This window comes from Manacus vitellinus, unplaced genomic scaffold, assembly GCF_001715985.3.
Source record: "Manacus vitellinus isolate BGI_N305 unplaced genomic scaffold, ASM171598v3 scaffold_43_pilon, whole genome shotgun sequence".
In the NCBI taxonomy this organism is placed as follows: domain Eukaryota; kingdom Metazoa; phylum Chordata; class Aves; order Passeriformes; family Pipridae; genus Manacus; species Manacus vitellinus.
The window spans coordinates 6,709,162-6,730,585 of record NW_021940560.1 but is presented as its reverse complement, the minus strand read 5'-3'; the positions used below and the strand labels follow the sequence as shown (position 1 = coordinate 6,730,585).

At 40.0% G+C, this 21,424-nt stretch overlaps 1 protein-coding gene across 12 annotated transcripts in view; it reads left to right on the top strand.

Moving 5' to 3' along the window:
* The window catches only part of R3HDM1 (R3H domain containing 1), a 76,129-nt gene that overhangs the window by 15,036 nt on the left and 39,669 nt on the right, over positions 1-21,424 (top strand). For 3 of the 12 annotated variants that reach the window (XM_029962206.1, XM_029962209.1, XM_018078871.2), the window contains exons 1-3: positions 12,847-13,096; positions 13,910-14,120; positions 21,036-21,077. In XM_029962206.1, the coding sequence (XP_029818066.1) occupies positions 13,950-14,120; positions 21,036-21,077 (213 nt within the window). In that variant the 5' untranslated portion in view covers positions 12,847-13,096; positions 13,910-13,949. Of the gene's footprint in view, positions 1-12,843; positions 13,097-13,909; positions 14,121-21,035; positions 21,078-21,424 lie in introns of those variants that run through there. The other 9 variants (XM_029962210.1, XM_029962211.1, XM_018078872.1 and 6 more) reach the window with 8 other exon arrangements.

Below are 21,424 nucleotides of genomic sequence, written 5' to 3'. Positions count from 1 at the left end.
CAATCAAATGTTTAAGACTTAGGAGCAGTTCAGATAAGACCAGTCTTGATCAGTCGAGTGGATGGAACTTGGTGTAGTCAACAGGTGACTTCATGTAGTACATTGTTATAAGACAGACACTGTTTAGGTGTCTTTCTTTCTCACATCACTGAGAAAAGCTGCTCTATTTCCTTTAGGTTTATAGATAAACTTCATTTTGGAATTGTGAGAAATAGTTAAAGTATCCCATTCTAGTATTTTTTAAGCTCTTTATGTCTTAAACTTTTTCTTAAATGTCTTATGGTTGGTCCAGAGGCTTTTCAGCTTGTTCTCTATGAATCTTCAAAGAACTGATTTTCTTTGTCATCTCTTTTTCCCTCTTCTGAAAGGATAGGCTGTTGTTAGTTAGAACATTTCAGTTTGTGAGCTGTGAGTGTCCTCCTCCAGGAGTTTGTGTCCTGCCCTTTCTGTCCTGAAAATGTACAAGCCCATAAATCTTGCTGTGAGTTACTTGTGCCTGAAGAGATTGGATATTGCAGAGCCAGTAGCACCTGCTTCCCAATATACCCTGGCTCACAGAGCAGGCTTTTTATCAGGTTGGATTTCTGTCCCTGTGTCAATACTCCTTTTCAAGTTCTAAAGAGAATTTCCTTTAGGACAGTCCAATCTCCTCTACTCTGAGTCAGATACTGGTTTGGAGACTACTGATGGTGCACTTTTGCCACTTAATGAGTGGTGGAAGTTTGTTATGAGTTAAAAAGAAAAGAAAGAAAGGTAAGAAGCATTTCCATGATCACTTATTCCTGCTGCAGCTTTCAGTACAACTATCAGAGGGGATTGTTTTTCAGGAAAATGGTTTTGAAGACGTGGTGTTGCATATCTTCACTTTTTTTTGTTTTTTTCTCAAGCCTAGAATCCTTCCTCCCTTAGCAAGCATCTGATTGCTCTCTAGACAGCTTTTTGCTTATCTCTTGAGTATCTGTCTTGCATGTTTGATATGTGCTATTGCTTTCAAATTTAAATTGAATCGAAACTTTTTATTTGCTTACCTATTGCTGAGCTTACCATGCCTGTTCTGTTAGATGGTATTTCAGCAAAGGTAACTGTGTGTGTTTGATAGCAGAGACAATTTATGTGTGTTTTGAGTTGAAGATCCACTAAGTCAGGGTTGCTTATGCAACTGTAAACCAGCCCTGAGTGCTCCAGCTCCTGTTTCCAGGATATAAGGTTTTTTTGCTCTTAAGCATACTAATAATTAAAATAATATAATAATATTATAAAATGAAATAATAATGTAAGAGATACATCAAAGCATTATTATTACAATATTCAGTTCAAATGGTTGTCCTGTTTCACACATGTTATTTCTATGTTCATTTGCACACAGTTGCTTTTGGCATTATCTTTGTATAAAGGCATTCCCAGAGCTGAGCCCACAGCGTCAGATGGACATTTACAGAGTACATTTCTGATGTGGGAACATTTCTGGTAACAAGAGCTATTCCCATTTATAATCCATCAGCCAGAGCAGACCAATACATTTGTGGAGGAGGGGAAAAAGGTTTGCTAATGAGAAAGTAAACCCAGACCAATCTCTTCTCTCCTGTAGGATGAGTCTCCAGGACAGGAGTTACAGAAGCTCATAAAAGCCCAACTCTTTATAATGTGTGAGTTTTAGAAGAATAAACAAAATTTTTCTAAGGGGCAGTACAGGGTATAACAGTAGTTCATTGCTCAGTCGTATTTCTCTGGGTAGTACTTTATTTCCTGTTTGGGTTTAGCTGCATCTTGTTGCTGATCTTAGTGATTAAAAAGATGCTCCTGGGTGCTGTGGGGTGTGTGAGTACAAATCTGATTATAACAGGCAGAACACGCACACACACACGTTTGCCTGGTGTCGTGTGAGGGGACTGCTGAACAGATTATTCTGATATTAATGTCACCTGTGTGACGTGTCCAGAAATTAGAAACTCTTCTCTTTGCAGAGCACAGGCCCTGCAATGAGTGGCTTGTGCACATAGGTGTTCATTGCATGATTAAAACAATAAGAGTAATTTTCTTTCCTAAAATCCTGCTAAAGGAAGCTTTTCCATGACAAATAATGCTCCTGTTGCAGACCAGCTGAAAGAGAAGAGGTGAAACCTCTCTGAGAATATCAAGGGCCTCCCAGAACTGTGCCTTTTGTGTGTATTTCCTTGGAGCTGTTACAGACTTGGGGAGATAATTGGGTGTGTGGATGGGGCAACATGTGGGACCGGATCTCGATCAAAAGAGCTGCCATCTGCATCCCTGAAGCCATGGCTTGGGATGGGACACAGGAATGGGGAGCACGTGTGCTGAGGGAGGGAGGAACTGTGGTGCAGAGGACAGGCACAGCCAGCAGTTACACTGAACTCCCCATGCACAAGAAAAGTACCTGGTATTCCCAGAGCTGCCATCTTCAGCTAAAAGAAAAAAATGTACTTTTTTTTTTTTTCATAAAAGATCAAGGATTGATCCTTTTTGAAAAGGTCAAGGATGACAGCCAAGATGTGTTGAGTGTCAGTGTGCCACTGTTGTGTGTGGGCACCAAGAGTGGAGGCTTTAAAGATGGAGCACAGAGGTGGCAGAAGAGGGGAATGGCAAGAATAGAAAGATTTAGATCTGTTCCAGGCTGCAGCAGTCTCAGTACCAAAAGATATTTTTATATATATTTATAAAAATCTATTTTGGTATTGACTGCTGCAGTCTGTGACAGGTCTAAAACTTCCTATGGTTGTTTTGATTTATTGTTTTCCGTTTGTTATATTACAGAAATGAGTGTGTATATACATGGGTATATATATATAAATATAAAGAATTTTTTAGTCTTGTCAAATATATAGGATCCTGATTCCTGTTTGTGAGGAATTGCAGCCTCCCAAGATTGTATCTCCCCTCTTTGGAGCCCCCAGATTAAAAATCCTACCCCGTTTGCCTTCCAGCCTCCCTTGATGTGCAGGATCCTTCAGAGAAGTACAACAAGGGCTCTCCATGTGCTGCTGAGTGCTGTGGGGATGCTGCAGGTGGGGCAGGGAGAGCAGTTTCTCACAAGCAAGAAAGTTGTAGACCCCTGGTCTGGATACAGATTTTGGAAGTATGATAATTAACTGGATATTAATATGATATAACTGGAGGGTTTTTTTTCTACTCCTCTGTTTATAAAACATTTTTCTTCCTTATTTGGGTTCTGATGGTGGTTATGTGCCAGTCCAGAAAATTACCATGGCATTCATAGTGCTGGTGACAGCGGCGTTTGTCTGCTGGCACTGGGAAGTGACTGTGCTGGCTTTTTGAGTCGTGTTCACAATGCCAAACTGAAGAAGTAAAACTGTCTAGGAAGGAAATTAATATCTTTAATGTGTGAATGCTTTTGCCCTACTTCTGTGTCACTGCAGAATTTCTCCGGGTGTGGTACAAACTTTCATTTTGAGAGAGGTCTGGCTGTGAATGGGGGCAGCGATTAAATCTGTACAGCCATTTTCCGGCACAGGAGGGCTGTGACTCGCTAAGGAGGCACTCCCTGGGTGGCTGTGCAGTGCAGGGACAGCCGTGGTGTCCCCCTGGGTGACAGTGACAGCATCACTCCCTGGGTGGCTGTGCAGTGCAGGGACAGCCATGGTGGCTCTCTGGGTGACAGTGACAGTGACAGCATCACTCCCTGGGTGGCTGTGCAGTGCAGGGACAGCCGTGGTGCCTCCCTGGGTGACAGTGAGAGCGGTGCCCAGCTGTGGCTTTGCCATTGTCCCCGAGGCTCTGGCAGTGCCTGGGATGGGGCTCCAGCGGCACAGGCAGAGCCCCAGGTGAAGGAGGATGGAAAGCACATCCTCAGGGATGGCACAGTGGAGCAGTGCCAGTGCCAGGCAGGTCTGTGGGTGCTGCAGTGGGGTGTTCCAGCACTGGCCGAGAGGAGCAGAAAATGTCCGTAGGAAATTGCAGTTTGCATTTGGTTTCTCTTTTCCCACAAAAGGCGTTTATTTAGGCCTAATCAATCAACAGAGGTCATTAGCATCCCTAAATCTCTTCTTTCTTTAATCACTGACTTGAAAAAGGTTTTTTCTTGTATCTTCTCATTTAATAATGGCGTTCTTGCTAATTTTTATTTCCTTTGTATTCTGTTTGTACAGGGCTTGGGAAACCATTCTGAATAGCTCTCCTAAAACAAGACAATTTCCCAAGGCAGCCTAAATGGGAAATAAGACTTAATTATTTTTTTTTTTAAATGTTGCTGTTATCTCCATTCCATTGAGGAAGTACAAGCAAGATTAATTTTTTTTTTTATAAAGATAAGTTTTGAACTGAAAAATAGGTTTCAAATCAAAACAGCAACAGTATTTACAGGAGGCTACATGATTTTTTCCTATGCAGGATGTTGGTGACTGTCTTATGTTGTGGAGCAAATATCTTTTTGTTGAGATAACAACTAGTTTTTGATGACTGTTAAAAATGATAACACTTGATTCCATGAAGATTAGTCATTTAATTTTTACCAAGTTTCTACACTATCAAAGCATATCTTAGGGCCCCGAACACAGTCTTTAATCTGTCCTGGTGACACCAGGAGTCTGTTCCTACCACTGTGGAAATTTGTGTGTCACTTCTGGAGACACTTTCCCCTGTTGTTATTGATGGAAATACAATGGAAAAATGTTAACTTACATATTCTAAGAATAAAACCTGAACTATGCCTAGAAAAATTTTAGCTGTTGTGTGCAGCTCTGGGTGGCTCTTTGCTAAATGAAATGGAAATTGGTGTCTTTTTAAGAAAGCTGCTCTTTGAAGGGTATCCACTGAAAATAGTCTCAGGCAACGTTTCAGTTTATTTACTTAAAATAACTGGGGAAAAAAATCAATCTTTGACTATTTTGAGGTTTTAAATTTACTGCTGTATCGTGAGGACATGTAGATTGCATGGACTTTATTTGGTGTTATGTGTTTTCTGCTTATAGTGGTTGTCATGCTTTCTGTGAAGTGTTTTAAGTAGCAAGATGATTTTTTACTGTATCTGAAATGAAAATATTTATGTACTATTACTTCTGTCCTGTTTCTAATATAGGAAAATTAATCAGTGCTGAGCTGAAAAGACTTGAAGATACCTTTGGTTAGCTTACAGCTTGGTAATATTTAAAAAGTTTTTAATCTTTCTTATTTAGTTGTTTTTAAAGCAGCTCAGGCTATACTTTATCGTACTATAAACCCTCTGACATTTAATAAGCGTCAATAACCTCATAAAAGGGAAAACCAGTTATTTTTTCCCAAAATATTTATTTCCAATTGCCACAGAAAAAACATATTTTTACTTTTCTCCGATTCCATTTTAAGGCCTTAACACTAGAAATGAAGCTTCAGGGAATGATCTATTAACAGTTGATTCTTCTCCCCTTTCTAAGAGCTGTTTTTAATAGGACAACTGACTATTTGATATTTGAAAACAGGTAGATGCTTCAGTTTTGGGTCCTTCACCTGACTGACTTTGTGACTTGAAGGTCTTAGATAGATACATAGAGATAAATATGAAACAGATTATATGGTGATTTATGCAGAGTTTTGTGCTGTGTGGTATTACAGAGTGTGTTTCCTGGAATTGTTGGGAGCTTTCTAAATATAGAGTTGAAAATGAAAAAATTGTGGGGGAAAAAATATGCAAGATGACAAAAGGAGCTGATAAAGGATGATGGGTGAGCATGGAATATAAACAACATGAGGATAGAAAGGGCAGGTTTGGGGGTTGCTTGACAGATGAAATGGCTGGAAGCTGTGGGAGGTGCTGGTGTGGGCACAGGGACACAGAGCTGGGTGAGGATCAGCCACAGAGCTCCCAGAGTGGGAACTCAAGAGCCAGGAGGAGTTTTTGTGCTGTCAGTCGGGTTCCTCTGAATCATGAAAGCCAAGCCAACAAAGTCTTCGTCAGCACAGTTGTTTCTGCAGAGCTTTTGCTGCTCCAGCAATGTCATGTGAGGAGGGCATTCGTTTTTCGCCTCCCAGGCCAACAGCACTGTGCTGGCAAGAACTAAAGACACATCATGTTGGATTTCATGAGCTTTTGAACTAGTTCGTCCCTCGTGCCTTTGGACAGGCACGTCCTCTGGGGGGGGAGGCTGAGCCACTCCACAGATGTGTTTTGCACTAACCTAAAGCTCAGCTCTCTCTGAGGGCTGGCATTTGTGAAAGGTTAATGCTGCAGTAGTGTTCAGGCTTTTGTCTGCCAACGTACATCTGCCCTGTGCAGATGCTCTCCAGGAGGCAATTATATAAAAAATTGCGTTTAGGGAACTGTTTTAAAGTCTGTTTCGGAAATTATTTTTTTCCCCCTCTCTCCCTAAAGCTTAAAAAAAAAAAGTGAGAACAGATCCTATTGGAGCTACAACTTTAAATAGTGTATAAACCATTTGAGATTATTATAGTTACCTTAATGAGAGTGGCCTGGCCACAGAGCTGGGCTTTGTAATAACAATATGCAAATGCAAGCCAAGTTGGTTTCCATCCACCACAGATTGTTCAATGCTGGGACTGTAATTTCATCAGAAACCCTGCATCTGTTGGAACTCGGACTCCTGTTGTTCTTCATGTGTAGCTCCCCATGTGAAAACAAGGATTGTGGTGGGATTTTTTTTCCCTAAGGGGTATCCTGGAATGCCAATCCTTTCCTAAATTGTTAAAAGGAAAGTACCTGAAGCCTACCAAATTTAATAGTGAGCTGGAAGCACCTGAGCATAACCCCTTTGCCATGTTCTGTTGTAGCAGGAATTACATCCAGGGGACTGTTTCATTTTCCACAAGGAAACCTTTAATTCCTATGATGTACTCTGCTCTGATTGTTCATATCCTAAAAGTCCAAATTGAAGTGCAGGAAGGGAATTCACAGGGCAGTGACAGTGCTTTGTGCAGAGTGGAATAGCCAACCCTTCAGATTCCTCTGAAGAAGTGTTTTACAGTGGCAGAGTTTATTCAGTGTACATTTCAAGCTTTATTTTTTGAGTTTGTGAATAAAAAATTACGACAAACTCTACATAAGTACTTGAATGCTACAGTTTCCTATCAATATGTAGAATAAAAGACTGCTCTAGTCTTGCTGGTTGTTAAATTCATATTCTCATTTATGCAGCTACGTTCCTGAAGGAATTATCTTGTTATTTTTTGTCACTGTCAGCTAAGCATTCCTATTGCATTCAGGAGTGAACTCACAGGAGAAGGTGAGGCAGGATTATAGAGCCTTAGATTCTTGCTCAGAATTTAAATTATAAAGGGAGGGGGAGGGATAGTTACTAATAATACACCTTGGCTTCTCACATGCCTATTCCTGGGAAAGGTGTCCTCTTTAAAAGCCTGTCAGCCATCCTATGAACAGTGGTAGTGTTCTGTCTTAGGCCCCAGGTGTGACAGAGAAGGGCACTGTATTGTTCTTTAAAAGTATTGCAGAGGTTGTAGCATGAAAATGTGTCAGTAAAGAAAAGGAGTGTTTAAGTGATGAACTACAAGGCCAAGGGCAAGTTTCACTTTTTCTTTCTGATATGCAGCATTATTGTTGTACAAATAATAACCTGCACACCAGAGTGTGCTTAGGGCTGAAATGGGTGTTTGACAGGTTTGTTCTGGTGCTTTAAGTCTGTCCTTCCTTACAGAGCAGTCCTGTGAGAGCCTTTTATTGGGTTCACAATTGTGGGATTTTCTGTCCTAATTGGAGGGATTTTTCTCAAGAAAGTCTGCAAATGTCTTCTGCTAAATTTGGTGCTATTTCTGTCCAGTTAATTTTTAAATGATGCCTACACTTGGTAGTAGGACATCACTTGCACAGACAGGAGGATACATTCAGTCCTTAATTAATTTTGAAGGAGGTAGAGTAACTGCACATTGTGTGTTTCTATTCTAATCTATCATTGTACTGCTTCTTTGAAAATCTGATTATTAAGTAGCTTGGTAAATTGAATCAAATAAGAAGTATCTTCTAATGCTAATGCAGTAAATAGCATTCAGTTGTTAAGTGATTAATGTAGAACTTCCAAACCTGGGTAAATAGCAGCATTGGAAAAGTATAAATCTCTGTTTTAAGTGTATTTAAATCAATACAGCCTGGATTCACTCGTACAGCATTTTCTAGTACATAAATCTAAACAACATTAGTGAATCTTTTTGATTCATACTTCAAAAGTGGATCAGTTTCTCATTTATTTGTTATTAATAATTGTATAATTAAGACCAGACCTGCACAATATCATAGTGCAGTGGGCAGGCCAGGACTCTTGTCTTCCTAGTGAGTCATTTAATGGGTCTCAAACTTTAGACATAAGATAACATGCAGAAAGCAGGTGTTGCCTTCTCTGGAAAAAGGGAACAGCTGCCTCTGCATAATTCCAGCTTCTATTTCTCATAATTGTACAAATCTACTTTGAATTTTCTGTGAAATGAATGGCAATCTTAAAATCAGCTGCTCTGTTTTATAGATCCTGTGTGGTAGATTTTTAACAGCCTGGGCCACAGAAGCACTAGTTGAGAGAGGGAGAGCAAAATTCTGTTTTCAGCCCTTGGCTTATGGCTCTTGGAGCATCTGTGAGCACAGCCTGGGCTGTTTGTAGCAGCAGAGTTGTTGCTCCCTCTGGAATCCTCCCTTGCTCTCCAAGTCAGGATTTTCAGGGTTGGGATGGAGGTTTGTTTTGGTTTTTTCTTCTCCTTTCCTCTCCTTTGTCACCTCAGGCAGTTTTCCTCCAGTCCTTTTCCCACCTCTCCCCAAAGGAAAGTTTCCCAGGAGGAACTAATCTGTTCCAAATATAGGTGTTTGTCATGTTGTCCATCTTTTGCCTCAGGACTCATCTACAGGCTCTCAGATAATGGTGAGTTAGTTCTCTGTTGGTCTGGGTGTCTGACTCGCCAAAGTTAGTTGTTCCCAAGAACTGTGTGTGGATTGTGGTCCTCAAGAACTGAGCAGTAGCTGGATGCAGTAATTCTCTTTTAGTTATACCCATAGCTTGTGTTAATGTAATGGTAAGATAATTTTGATTGACATCTTTCTGCTTAAGGCATAAACATTCTCCCCTTTCATCCTAACAAAGGAACATCTGTAGCTTTATGAGTGTTTTTGGTTGGTGGGGAGAGTCGGTGTTTGTTCTAATCACAGGAGCCCTGAGTTTATGGTGCTCATATAAATATGTTTGTATACTTGAGGTGAAAAACAGCTGGAAAAAGCTCTTACTGTGGCAAGGGTTTTGTTTGAGTCTTCACAGCTGTGGTTTTCTAGGAAATGTCCTGACTTCTCTCAGAAAAAAAAAAAAAGCACTTCCACATCCCAGGAAAGTTTGCCTCACCGTTATTCCAGGGGTAAGGCAGGACTGTCCTACAGACTGTTGTGTTCATCAGTCTGTTCCTCCCCTTGAGCCGTGGGGGGAGTCGCTCCATAAGCAGCTGTGCCAGGGTTGGTTTGTGTTTTTTCTCATGCAGCTCCTTCTGTAATAGATTTTTTTTGAAATAACATGAGCCTTAGACAAAACTTGGGTCTCCCAAATGAAAAAACAAGTGGATTTGTAGGTTCCCTTTAAGTAGATAGTGCTACTTTTGAAGAGGATATTACTAGTCTAGCCTTTTTGTAGTAATGGTAATTGTTTAATGCAGAGCTGCTTTTATGCATTTTTTCCCCTTCCTGATATTTCCTCTCTCTAGGGAGGATTATCCCTATAATCAGTTTAATGGAATATGTGATAAATAGCAGAGAAAATAACCTGCTGCTGTGCTTCCTCTGGGTGTATGTACAGGCATAAAGGGGAGTTTTCACATAAAGTTAAAGCAGCTTCTGAGGAGAAGTGGAGCTTTGCTTGGAACTAGATGTTGGGAGTTAAACCAAGGTACAGCCTGGAGATTTTGGAATGACTTGCAACAAACCACTGAGAATTCAGCACGAAATTTTGACTACCAGGTTAGAGGTAAACTCATAGTAAAAATAAGGTGGATCTTGTCCACAACCATGGGTACTCTTAAGGCCTGTGCAGGAATTCTGTTGAGGAATTGGTGAACAGAAGCTTGTTTAAGAAATAATTTTTCATTTTACCTCTCCACTGACAGTGTGTCCACTTTGTGTGTTGAACGTGGATTTTTTAACCCCCACCCTTCTAATCCAATTTCTTGCCCTTATTTTGATATCATTTATTTTAACAGCTGTTCCTGGGGTCTTTTACAACAATTATATTAATAGTAACTTTAACACAGAACAAAAAATCACCTTCTGTCTTTTACCTTCTTTTTAAAAGAAAAAGACTGGATTTCTTCCATCATGGGCAGAGCAAAACTTCCTATCTCCATCTACACCACCCACAAGAAGGAGATGGAACTCTTGATGCCTATTAGAGAAATTGGATTGAGTAGATCCTGTTCCCAGAAATATCTCTACTCATTACAGGTCAATTGAGTGGGTTTCCATATGATGATTTTGAAGTCAGAACCTGACACAAAGGACCCGGTGGTTTTCCATGTGTCAGGATTCAGGAGGCTGCCATCATGAAACTCAGGAATGGCTTTGCTGGATTTGTTTTTTTTTTTCTGTCTTGTCACAGGTTGTACAAAAGAAAGCAGTAAGACCACAGCACTGACCTTTTTATGATGTGCTGACTGACAAGCACATGCCTATGCAGTACTAGACTTCACTCACAGCTCATAATTACGATTTGCCCTCTGAAATGGGGAGAACAGTTGCACAGACAAAGTGGTTACAACTTTTCAGAAAGAGAATTACTGGACTTTTAAGATGAGTGGTGGGTGTATAGTGTTACTAATCTGATGAACAAGAGGAAAAACATACATTTCAGCACCAAGTACTCAGATGGGGACAGCAGCCCTGAGGGTGAAGAAGCTAAGTGTGACATATTATCCTCCACTTTTACATGCAAGTCCTTGTACTTCCTCTCTATGCCTATTTTTGTCACCTCTAAAATATGGTAAGATTGAAAGGCTTTTTTCACAAGATCTGTTGTGAGCTGTTTGAACTTTTAATATTATAAGTAATGCTCAGTCCTCTCACTGTTCAGATAATTTTAGGGCAGAGGTATCATGTCCCTCTTATTAAAATCTGCAGATTTTATGTTGGTCAGTATTGCAGTCCAGTCTAGGGCCAGTGCTGGGATTTGGTGTCAGTCAATCACTTTGCTGACTAGAACCAATTTCCTCCCCAGAGAGTAGAGCAGCTCCTTAGGAGCCTTCCTGCTTTTTTTCTCCTTTTTTCTGTCCTTCACAGGACACAGTAAATTAACATCCAACTATCTGGGGAGGTAAAAGAGCTGAGATTTATAAGGATGGTCTGTGATTTGCCCCCCCGCTCAGATTGAAGCACATAAAATTCCTGAAGTCTTTTTTAATCCAGTCTCTGCCATTTTAGAAACTAGAACCAGATTATCTCAGCTATGAAAATTGTCTGGATTAGAGGAAACTTCAGGGACTGTTACCCAACTACTTATATCTCACAGTTGTGTGTCACAAACACAAAGTTGCATTATCAATTACAGTGAATCTGTGGCTGTTATTATTTAAAAAATCAGGTAAGCAAAGATTCATTTTTCTATTAAGTGTGTTTTGCTCTTAATCTGAAGCATTTACTCGTGGATGCACATATGGTGATTCCAGTTGACTCAAAATAGCCACATTCTGTGAATCCAAAAACTAGATATTTACGTGTGAGTTGAAACTATAGAGCTTTTCCTCAGCTCTCTCCCTTTCCCTATAGGTTACATAGCACCAAATCTGCAGCTTTAAATCTGTCTGCAAGGAAAAATCTGTCCAGAACAAGTTCTCATCTGATTTGTAGTTAGGTTGGTGTAGGAAATATAAGGACATTTTTCCTGTGCATCAGTTTTCTGGATTGACATAGGCAGGCAATATGTTTGCAGCAGGAGTTTTAGTAACTGAGGGTGCTGAGACCGTTTGAAAATGTTGTTGCAAAAGGACAGGAGCCCTTAGTGAATTTGATGGGATTAAAGGGAAAACTTCAAGGTGTTCATTGCAGTTACTATGTTTGTGACTTGTGTAGGGAGTATCAATTAAATAACACTTATTTTCCAATATTATAATTGCAACTGGACGTACATGTTTTGAGTTTTGATGATTTTTTTTTTCTGTCTTCAGCATGTAATATTTTTGAACACTTATCTAAATATAGTACAAATCATATATCAGGCAACAAAGTCAAACAGCATCTCTCTTCAAGTTCTGCTTACAGTGAAGGTTGTTAACCTAAGCTTCTTCATAAATCTTAGTATCTGCATCTGGATTGTTTGGGAAAACCATCTTGGAGTTACTTTTGCTTTGCCATGAGAGGTGTGCCCTTGCCTTCCACCTCAAACGCTGCCTTGGAGGTGATGGGGTTACTTCTTTCTCAGAGAAGCAAATGTGAAAAAAGAGGAAAGATGGAACATTATCAGTTTTGTATAACTGTGTAAATCCTCATCCGATGGCATTTATTTTGCTGAGTAAAATAAAGCTGTCTTCTGTAATTCAAGTTGCCTAAAATATGGATTATGTAGATTATTAACTACAACAAAGAGAAAATCGCTGTTACACTGACAGGGGTTTGGGAGCTTCCATGGCCTGTCACTCCCCCACACCCGCTGGGCTGCGGATTTCTGCCTCTTTGGGAAGATACCTGCTTGTTTATAGGAACAGTGTCACCAGGAATGCCAGCAAAATGTTTATTATGACTAGTGTTAACTCTCTAATGTCTGGAGTTCTAAGGAAAACTGTCACTGCTGCTCAATAGGACAAGTAAAATGGGTGTGACAAAAGCTGATTTCTTCTGTGGCTTCTGATTTTTTATTTTCTTCCTTAAAATGACTATTTAAGCTTTTGGGTGTCACCAAATTCCCTCTCCCCTCCCACACCGAGTAAAAGTGTAATGTATTTCCTTTGTCGGTTTTCAGGCACTCAAAAGGGATGTTCCTGCTGATTCAAGACCACATAGTTCTGTCCAGGACTCTACACTGGGGATAGGGACATGGGACTCCTCCTGCCAGATTCCAGATGGTTCATTCCAGCTGACATCCTGGTTGACAACTGTGAAAAGGAACTTCAGATTATTCTGTTTTATCTTCGTGGAAGACCTCAATCCCCAAACTGTAGGACATATCAGGTACTGAACCAGATAGTAAGACTCTTCTACAATATTCTTTGATTGTTATTTGTTTCCTATGAATGATTTTAAGCATTCAGATCTTACTCTTTATTTCTTTGAAGAAATGGGAAATTCTTGGTTTTACTTGCACTGTAGCTGAGTAATGACAAGAATTTGTGTTTCTTGTTTTCTAGGGAAAATTTGAGGTGATTCTGTTACAACATTTAGTCATATTTTATAGAGTTTTAAAAATTATTATTATTATTATAAAATATAATTGTTGATAATGGTTATTATTATTTTAATTACCAAATCTGTCTCTTTCTTTGTTGCTTTTGAGAAAATGCTTAATTTTATTAAGACTAATTTTACTGTATTTAGTACATAAGATACCAACTGCACAAGTTCTGAATGCAGGAACTATCTGGCAACAATAAAACTTAAAAGTTTTAATGAAATTTATGATTTTTCGCACACTTGGGAAATTATGATTCATCTAATTACTTTCAACCCTCTTAAAATAAATCTATATGTAATTCTCTTTTCCTTTCAGAAAATCTTCCCTTGTTTCTGTTGGAACCTAGTTTATTTTTAAAATAGAGAAAGAAAAATCTGTGAGTGCTATCCAATAGTGCAGCCCTTAGTTCTTGTTTGCTCTTAAAGCCTCTTGATAAAAGTGGTTAAAAAGAAATCACTTCCTCTAATACAAGACAGGAAAAAGATCCTTTTTGCAACAAAATCGTGTTTATTTTGGGCAGCTGTTTAGGTATGGGTGGGGTTTTTTGATTCATTTTAAATGACTCAATGATCCACTTTTTCTTTGTCCTAAAGGTTCCATATTTCTTGTAGAATTTTAAAATAACCTTTTCTAATGAGGATGTCTGATATTCTCACTGTAAAAGATGAAACTGATGCAATGAAGGGTTCAGAAGCTGAATTTAAAGACACAGACCCAGTTGAAAACCTTCTAAAATCAGGAAGTCAGGAGCAGATTCCAGCAGAGAAGGATGAGAATTGTCCTGATAACAAGAACAGTATGCTGGTAAGGAGCTCTCCACTTTGTTTTTCACTAGTGTATCATGTTAAATAAATCTGTCTCTTGTTCTTCTCCATTCTCTTCATCCTCTAAGGTGTTGCTTTAGTACAGGGTAGGAAAACCTGGCTGGGGTTAGGGAAGCAAGTGGGATGATTATTGCTTCCTCTCCCCTCCTGTGAAGATGAGTCAGACATTTTTAAGAATACCTTCTCTTTTCCTCTGTTCTTCACTGCTCGACAGCTTCAGTACATGACTTTTAAGTAGGAAAGACAGTCCTCATGATTCATATAAAGAATAGCCTTTGCAGGTGGGAGATGGACCTGTAAAGAAGTCATGGTAGCACCTTGTGTTAATGGAGAGCACCCTGATGAGGGTGGATCGGGAATCTGTGGCAGCAGATTTGATCCCTCTGAGGTTTAGTTTAGTGTTTATGCTCCTGAGTGCTGGGAGATGGGTCTCTTTCCCGTGGGACAAGGTAGCTCACTCCTGGCTGAGGCTCCCACCTGCTCCCTGAGGACTGTAAGCAGCTCAGATGAGGAGGAGTTCAGGAAAGCAGCTAAAAATTTCTGACACAACCTAGAAAATGGACCAGATTTCTAAAAGGAAGCACAGAAGTTTGTGTTTTACAAAAATCTAGTTGTCTGTAGGAATTTTGTGTCTGTGGGTTAAGACTGAACAATTTTCTGTTAAAAATCCTGACTGGGATATGGGAGATTCTCTTGTGGGTTGCAAAACCAGGACAGCACTTATTAGATTTTTGTTATTGAGAATTGAGTAAAAGGTTCTTTGGGGAGTAGTTTTGTTCAAGACTAACAATTCAATACTCCACTGAGTGAAGTAAACTTTATCTGTATGTTATATTGCTTCCAAATAAATCTTGTAGATCCCTGAAATAACAATAGTTTTACACTTTAATGTCTGCTGGCTTTATTAAGGCTGACATCAGTGTAAATAGATAACTTTATGGAAAAAAATAAATCCTTGAAATGAAATAGTTCTCCTGAAACATAAGAAATAACTGCTACTGAAAAGCTGGTGGCATTATGGCTGAGCTGGTATTTCCTTTAATCAATGCAATATCTCAGTAGCAAGCCTTAAAAATTAATTTAATGTTTATTTATTTTCATACAGTTCAGTAATATGGAAAAATCCCTTTCACGTTTCCTCATTTAACAAATCCCATTCAACAAATTGTGGTGTGGAAACTTGTATGAGACTCAAGTGGCAGATAAGAAATAAACCCCCCAGTCAGAGAGTCCAGAGGAATGAACCTGTTAGAGCTGCCAGGGCTGTGGGTTTGGCAGGGGGATGATTGCTTGGGGTGCTGCCCAGGGTTGAGGGCTGGTGGCTGGAACAATTCTCTCCATACCCAAAAGGAACTGAGTAGCTGTGCTGGAGGCTGTTTGGTGGGCACAGCTTCACTGGCATCTGTGCTCAGTGCTGTCCTCAGTGTGGTGGCCAGGAGTCTCCACTGGAATTGGAACGTTCCTGTTACCTCAGCAGTGTCATTAAAAACAGAGTTTGGAGGCTGAGGGTGCAGATTTCCAGAGTGGGAGACAGGCAGTGACCAGTGGAACCTTGCTAATGTGAGCAAGCCCTTTGCAACAGGGGAAATCAGTAGCAGCTAATGTCACTTGTACTGTGGTAGCCTCTGGTGCAAATATGTGTCATATATTTGAGGAGTTTTCATTGAAAGCATGTTTTATACTAAAATACAAACATTTTGGATTGTCCCTAGTAAAAAATCCTTGTGGAACAGTGGAGCAATCGGCAAGATTTACCTAATGGATGATTAAATAGTTTTATGGAGTTTCACAGAACACACTACTTGTCATTAAGTGCAGGTTATGAAGTATTTGCTAAGAAATGTTAGAGAACATTATCAGAAGCTTATTGGAATTTGTTGTGTTGTTCTGTTTGCTAATTGAGAGGATGGGTTGGGAGTGGGAGCTGGATGGGATTTGGGTTTGACTTTCCTCCCTAGCAGTAGAATAGGTGTAATACTTATTGGCAAACTACAGTAATACTCCTGAGCACAGTTATCACTTGATTTCTGACTCTTCACAGCCAAGGAAGAAACAGGTTGGGATTTTTCCTCTGTCTAAACTTAACGTGGTTTGAGTTCAGGTATGTTTCTGGATCTTCACGGTTCAGAAACTGGTGATTATGTTTTGAAATGTAACTGTGGTTCTAAATTCCAGATTATTTTGAGGGGTTGTGCATTAGTAACTGATTTGCTATTGTGGATGCTGTTGGAGGTACAATGTGAATGAGAAAAGTATCTAATCAGAGGACGTGGCCAGCACTCCCAATTTCTTAAAGTAGTGCAAAAGTAGTATAACTGATACAGAGATTTCTGGATTGTCATATCTGAATTGAGGTTCAAGTGTCATTTAAATGACACTGGAAACAAGAGGCACATGAACATGCACAGCAGCACTGTGGTAGTTTTTGGAATCAGGAAGGTTTTGGTTCACCAATCACTGTTGTCTCCCACATGTTAATCTTATCCAGGTCAAGTGACTACACACTAATTTGGAATTAGCTGGAATACAGGGTCTGAAGTGTGTTGCTTTTGTCCTTGGGTGGTGGGGACAGGCAATACTGTAAGGGCTGTCAGGAAATATTGACAACACATTAAAGATCTGAATTTATCTTGCAAGATAGTCCCTTATGGTTCTTCTTACTAGGAACATTTCTTTTATTAAACCATAAAAGCCTTGTGGAAGGATGGAGACTGGAGCATGAATACAGAGTTGTGTGCATCTCCTGTATGAGACAGGCAAGGCAAATGTTGTATTAAGGAGTGTAATTCTGATTTTGTTTTATGCTAATTACACAGATATCTCTGTCCTTTGGGGGAATTAGGTTAATTTTTTTACTTGGCAACTTGACATCTCTCTTTCTACAAGTTTCTTCCCTCCCTACTGGCGCCAACCTTGAGTGCTCTCTCTCTCTTTCACAGCTTGAGTTCTCTGAAGCTTTTCTTTGCCTCCTCCCCAGCTGTTTTGGCCTTGGCAGGACTTACCTTTCTTTGTCTCCAAAATATGTGACATAATACTTTTATATAGATAAATGATCAGGTAGGTTCTCTACTTTTGAACTGCCTCCATGTCCAATGGTGAAGCTATTTTTCCATCAGTCACCCTCTGCTGTGCCATGGAAAATTGCTGTCACTGCTCACTGATGGAGGACAGCAAGTAGCCAGAGCCCACACTGTTCCTTCCTTCAGTGGTACAGATCTGCCTGTGGTGCTCAGGACTGTAGTCCTTAAGTGGACTTAAAATTGAGACCTAATTGAGCAGAAAGGTGAAAAGCTGAGTGTCCTCAGAACACCCTTTGTTCAGATCTGTCGTGTCGTGCCTGTCCTCAGAAATGTCCAAATGGTACTTCAGAAATAGGGCTCCTTCACAAAGCCTTTCACACGTCTGAGTTTGCCATCTTGTGCCTGCCCTGTTTTTGTGCAGCTTGTTTAGACAGCACAGGGATGATGGAGGAAGATCTGTAACAGCTCCATATCTTTCCTTTGCATTTAATATGTGTGATCTGGTGAGGTCATTAGGGCAAAAATAAAGTAGGCAAATACTCCTACTGAAAGCCTGGATGTATGTGATTACATGTGTTTGGTAAATGCTATCTTATTTCCCTACAGTTGGAAATGTAGCATAATAGTTGGTCTTAAAAGTGGTTGTGTTTTTGTGAGGTTTTTTTAAAAGACAAGAACCTAATCATTATTTTCATTATGCAATTATTTGGAATACTTGCTTTTAAACACTGTCTTGAAATCATGCCCATAATGACTATAAATAGGGCTTTCATTAACACAGTGTTTTCTCAAGGCAGTAGAAGTCTTTGAGAGCTGCAAATATGAAGAAATTGCTTAATTTGCACTCACCAAGGATTGCATGTTCTAAATTAGCTATAAATTCTTTTTCACAAGTGGGGAACATAAAGATGCTCTGTAGGAGCAAAACCTAGTAAATGCAGAGAAATTAGGACAGAACTAAAATTCATGGGCCTGAAAAGAGAGAAAATGTTCATTAGCAGCTGCCTGTTGTCCTGGAATTCCGGTGGAAATGGTGTCATCCTCTGACCAAGAAAGGCATCACTGGATTGTGCCCAGTTATCTTCATGTTTTGAGAGTGCACTGATGGGACTTTGGGGTTTGTACCTTCAGGCTCAGGCCTCACACCATCAGCCTGTTCCATGTGAGCTGTCCCAGCACTCCGGCCATTTATTGTTCCAGTGCTTCTTACCCAACAAGTGTGTGGTGCTCATTGCTCACAGTTACAGCTGTATTTTGTGCTTTGGCATCCTGAAAGTCACACAGGAAAGCCAGGAATCCAGACCTGTCACAGGAGTGTTGGACAAGTTTGGATATGATGGGTGGGGTGAAACTTGTCCCATGTGGAACGTTGAAGTTTGAGTCATATCAGTCAAGGGAGAATATTCCTCCTACAGTGATCCCCTGGTGTTGTTAGTATTGGTTTAGTCCCTAAAAATTGTCAGGTGCTCATGAAACTGAGCACCAGAGTATTCCAGTACCTTAGTTTACTGCCCTGAATATTCTATATTGCCTTATTCTCCAGAGATTGCAAACACCTGTCATTAAAAAATTGACAGTGTCAGTGTTGGCTTTCCAACCTGGAAACACAACTGTAATTCCCCAAGGAAAGCAGAAGATAAGACACAATGTATGTAAAACACTTTAAGGAATGTACAACCAAACTTGTCCTATTGTCATTGAAATATAAAACCCACATTAATTTAAAATGTTCTTACGAAGAATTCAGATTTGATACCAGATCATTTCAATATCTCCATTAAATTTTGAGGCATTTGCTTCACTTTATCTGGTGTGAAACTGCAGTTTTGGCTGCAGTGGATTCCTGAGACTTTACTGAGGTAAAGTGAGGAGAAATTTGTACTTTGTACAGATCTTGACTGAATTTAATTACAATATGGTTTCTCCTTTCCAGCAACAATCTCCTCTCTGCTGTTTTTTTTAATCACTCTTAAAAATAACTGAAATGTGTGACTTATCTAATTAGCAAGCAGTAGCTTGTGTGTCAAGTTCTGGTTAACAGTACTGGGAATTCTGTTTGGCTGGTTTAAAGTGTCTGATGCCCTGTATAACTAAATTGGTTTCTCTCCTCTGTGCCCCCTCAAATGTTGGAGCTGGGGTGTTTGCTTCCGTATATTCTTTTGGTTTATATACTGGCTTCAAATATTCCAAAATTTTGCAAAAGATAAACAGTTGTCCAAGTGTGGATTCCTTTGCTTCTGGACAGTGAACTGAGGACCCTGCTGGTAGTCCTGATGTGATTTTGAGTTTACATTACTGGATTTGAATGCACCTCAGCTAATCGAGGCTGGAGTAATCCACAGGAAGTTGGGAAATCATCCAGTTCTGGAAAGTTCAGTAGCTTGGTGTAACAGGAACTCTGTGAGGGATGTGCAGAGTGCCAGCTTTCAGGCTGCAGGGAGTGCTTTCAGCTGGGATGATGGAAAGGAAAGAAGTATTTTGCAGGTAACAGCAAAACTCCAAGCCTCTATATGGTCCCAGGTATGGAAACAGCAAAACTCAGAGTCTGACTGGTTCCAGGTCTGGAAGTATTTGGACTGTCTCTGCTGCTCAAAATCCCAGCAAGCTTCCTTTGAAAAGCTGCTGATGAGTTCAGTTAGTTTTCAGTGCAGCTATTTAAAATGCTGTTACACAGTGAAATGAGCTCCCCTTCTGCTGCTCCTCAGCTGAGCTGCTGCAACACCCAAAATAGACATTTGAGACTGGAGGAAAATGAGGGGAAAAGCAGCTCTGCCTTACGAGCAGAGCTCTCTGCTGGAGGCCAGGTGTGCTTTTTAAACAACATGTACATCCTGCTGAGAGGCTCAGGCACTTGATAGACATCTCCTGAGGAGGGCTGGCTTCAGGGAGCTTTCCAATGGACTTTCTGTTTATTTTCCTTCTGAAAGGGTGAAATATTGTCCGTTAAACAACATTTGAAATTATATTACCAATATTCCTTTCTCTTTACAAATATTAGGCCTGTGTTCTCTAAAACAAGTTCTATTAAAGGCTTCTCTATACCTGAGTTTTAGTTCTCCAGGGAAACCAGTACTTAAATTATGTGATGCCACTCTAAGTGCTTCTATTCCTGTGTCACTGGCACAGAGGGTTGGGTTAGTTTTAACTGTGCAGCTAACAGATTGTTAAATGCTTTTGTTGGTTCAAATGTACCTTTCAATCATACATCCTATAGTAAAAGTCTGGTAATCTTTTCTTTTTTAAGGAACAGTAGTAATAGAAGAAGGGCTCTGGGAGGAAAAAGAGCAAATTAATGCATAATAGGGTACTAAAATGGCTCCGGGAGGAGAAAAAGCATATTAATGCATAGTAACTTATTAAATGAAAGGCAAAAAATGACCAGTGGCTCATTTTAAAATATACTTTTATGGGTCCCAAGATAAAAGATGAAAACCCAATGTGTTTTAAGCTGCTTACAGTGGGTCATCAGCTGGTACCTGTTCCCTGGTAGAGGCAATGCTTTTTTTTTTTTTTAATGATCATTTCTCCAGGTAGGTTTCAGGAATAGAAAGAAAATTTATAAAAAGCATGTGATGTTGCCAAGGAAATTAGGACACAAGAATTTAAAATGTGGGAGCAGGCTGAGAGAGCAAACTGCTTGGAAGCTGCTGAAGCAGAGTGATGCTTCCTTCCTGCTATGGTCCTGATCAGTGGAGAAGGGAAATCAAGGACGGGCCCGAAGAAAGTGGGAGAGGGTATAATCCTGCAGCCCAAAGCACCTGCTGTTCCTGTCACAGAATTCTCAGTGATAACTGTCAAAGCTTTCTCTTGTACAGACTTTTGTTACCACACCTGTACGTTGAGTTTAACCCACCCTTCTCTGTTGTGTTGTCCAGCGGCCCCTGCAGTCCTTTGGACAGGCAGCAAAGAGGTCCAAGGTACAGTAGCCCTGTGTTGGCATGCAGAGGGAGCCCTTCATGCTTGGGGAGCTTTGTTACTTTGTGGAAAGTGCCTTTAGTTTTATTTTCTGGCATCGTAGCTTTGTTTTATTCTGTTGGGTTTTTGTCGTGCCTAGTTGTCTGCTTCTGTGATTTGCCTTCATATTTTTAGTGGCTTTTTATTGTTATGGAGAGAAACACTTTTCCCAAACACTTTTATTTACTTTTCATTAGATGTGCTCTATTGTGCTGGTAGTGCCTTCAAAAGCTGCAATTGCTTGGGTGTTTTCATCCTAAAAGAATTATTTATTCTCTTGAAAACATTAAAAATGCAGTTTTCAGCCATT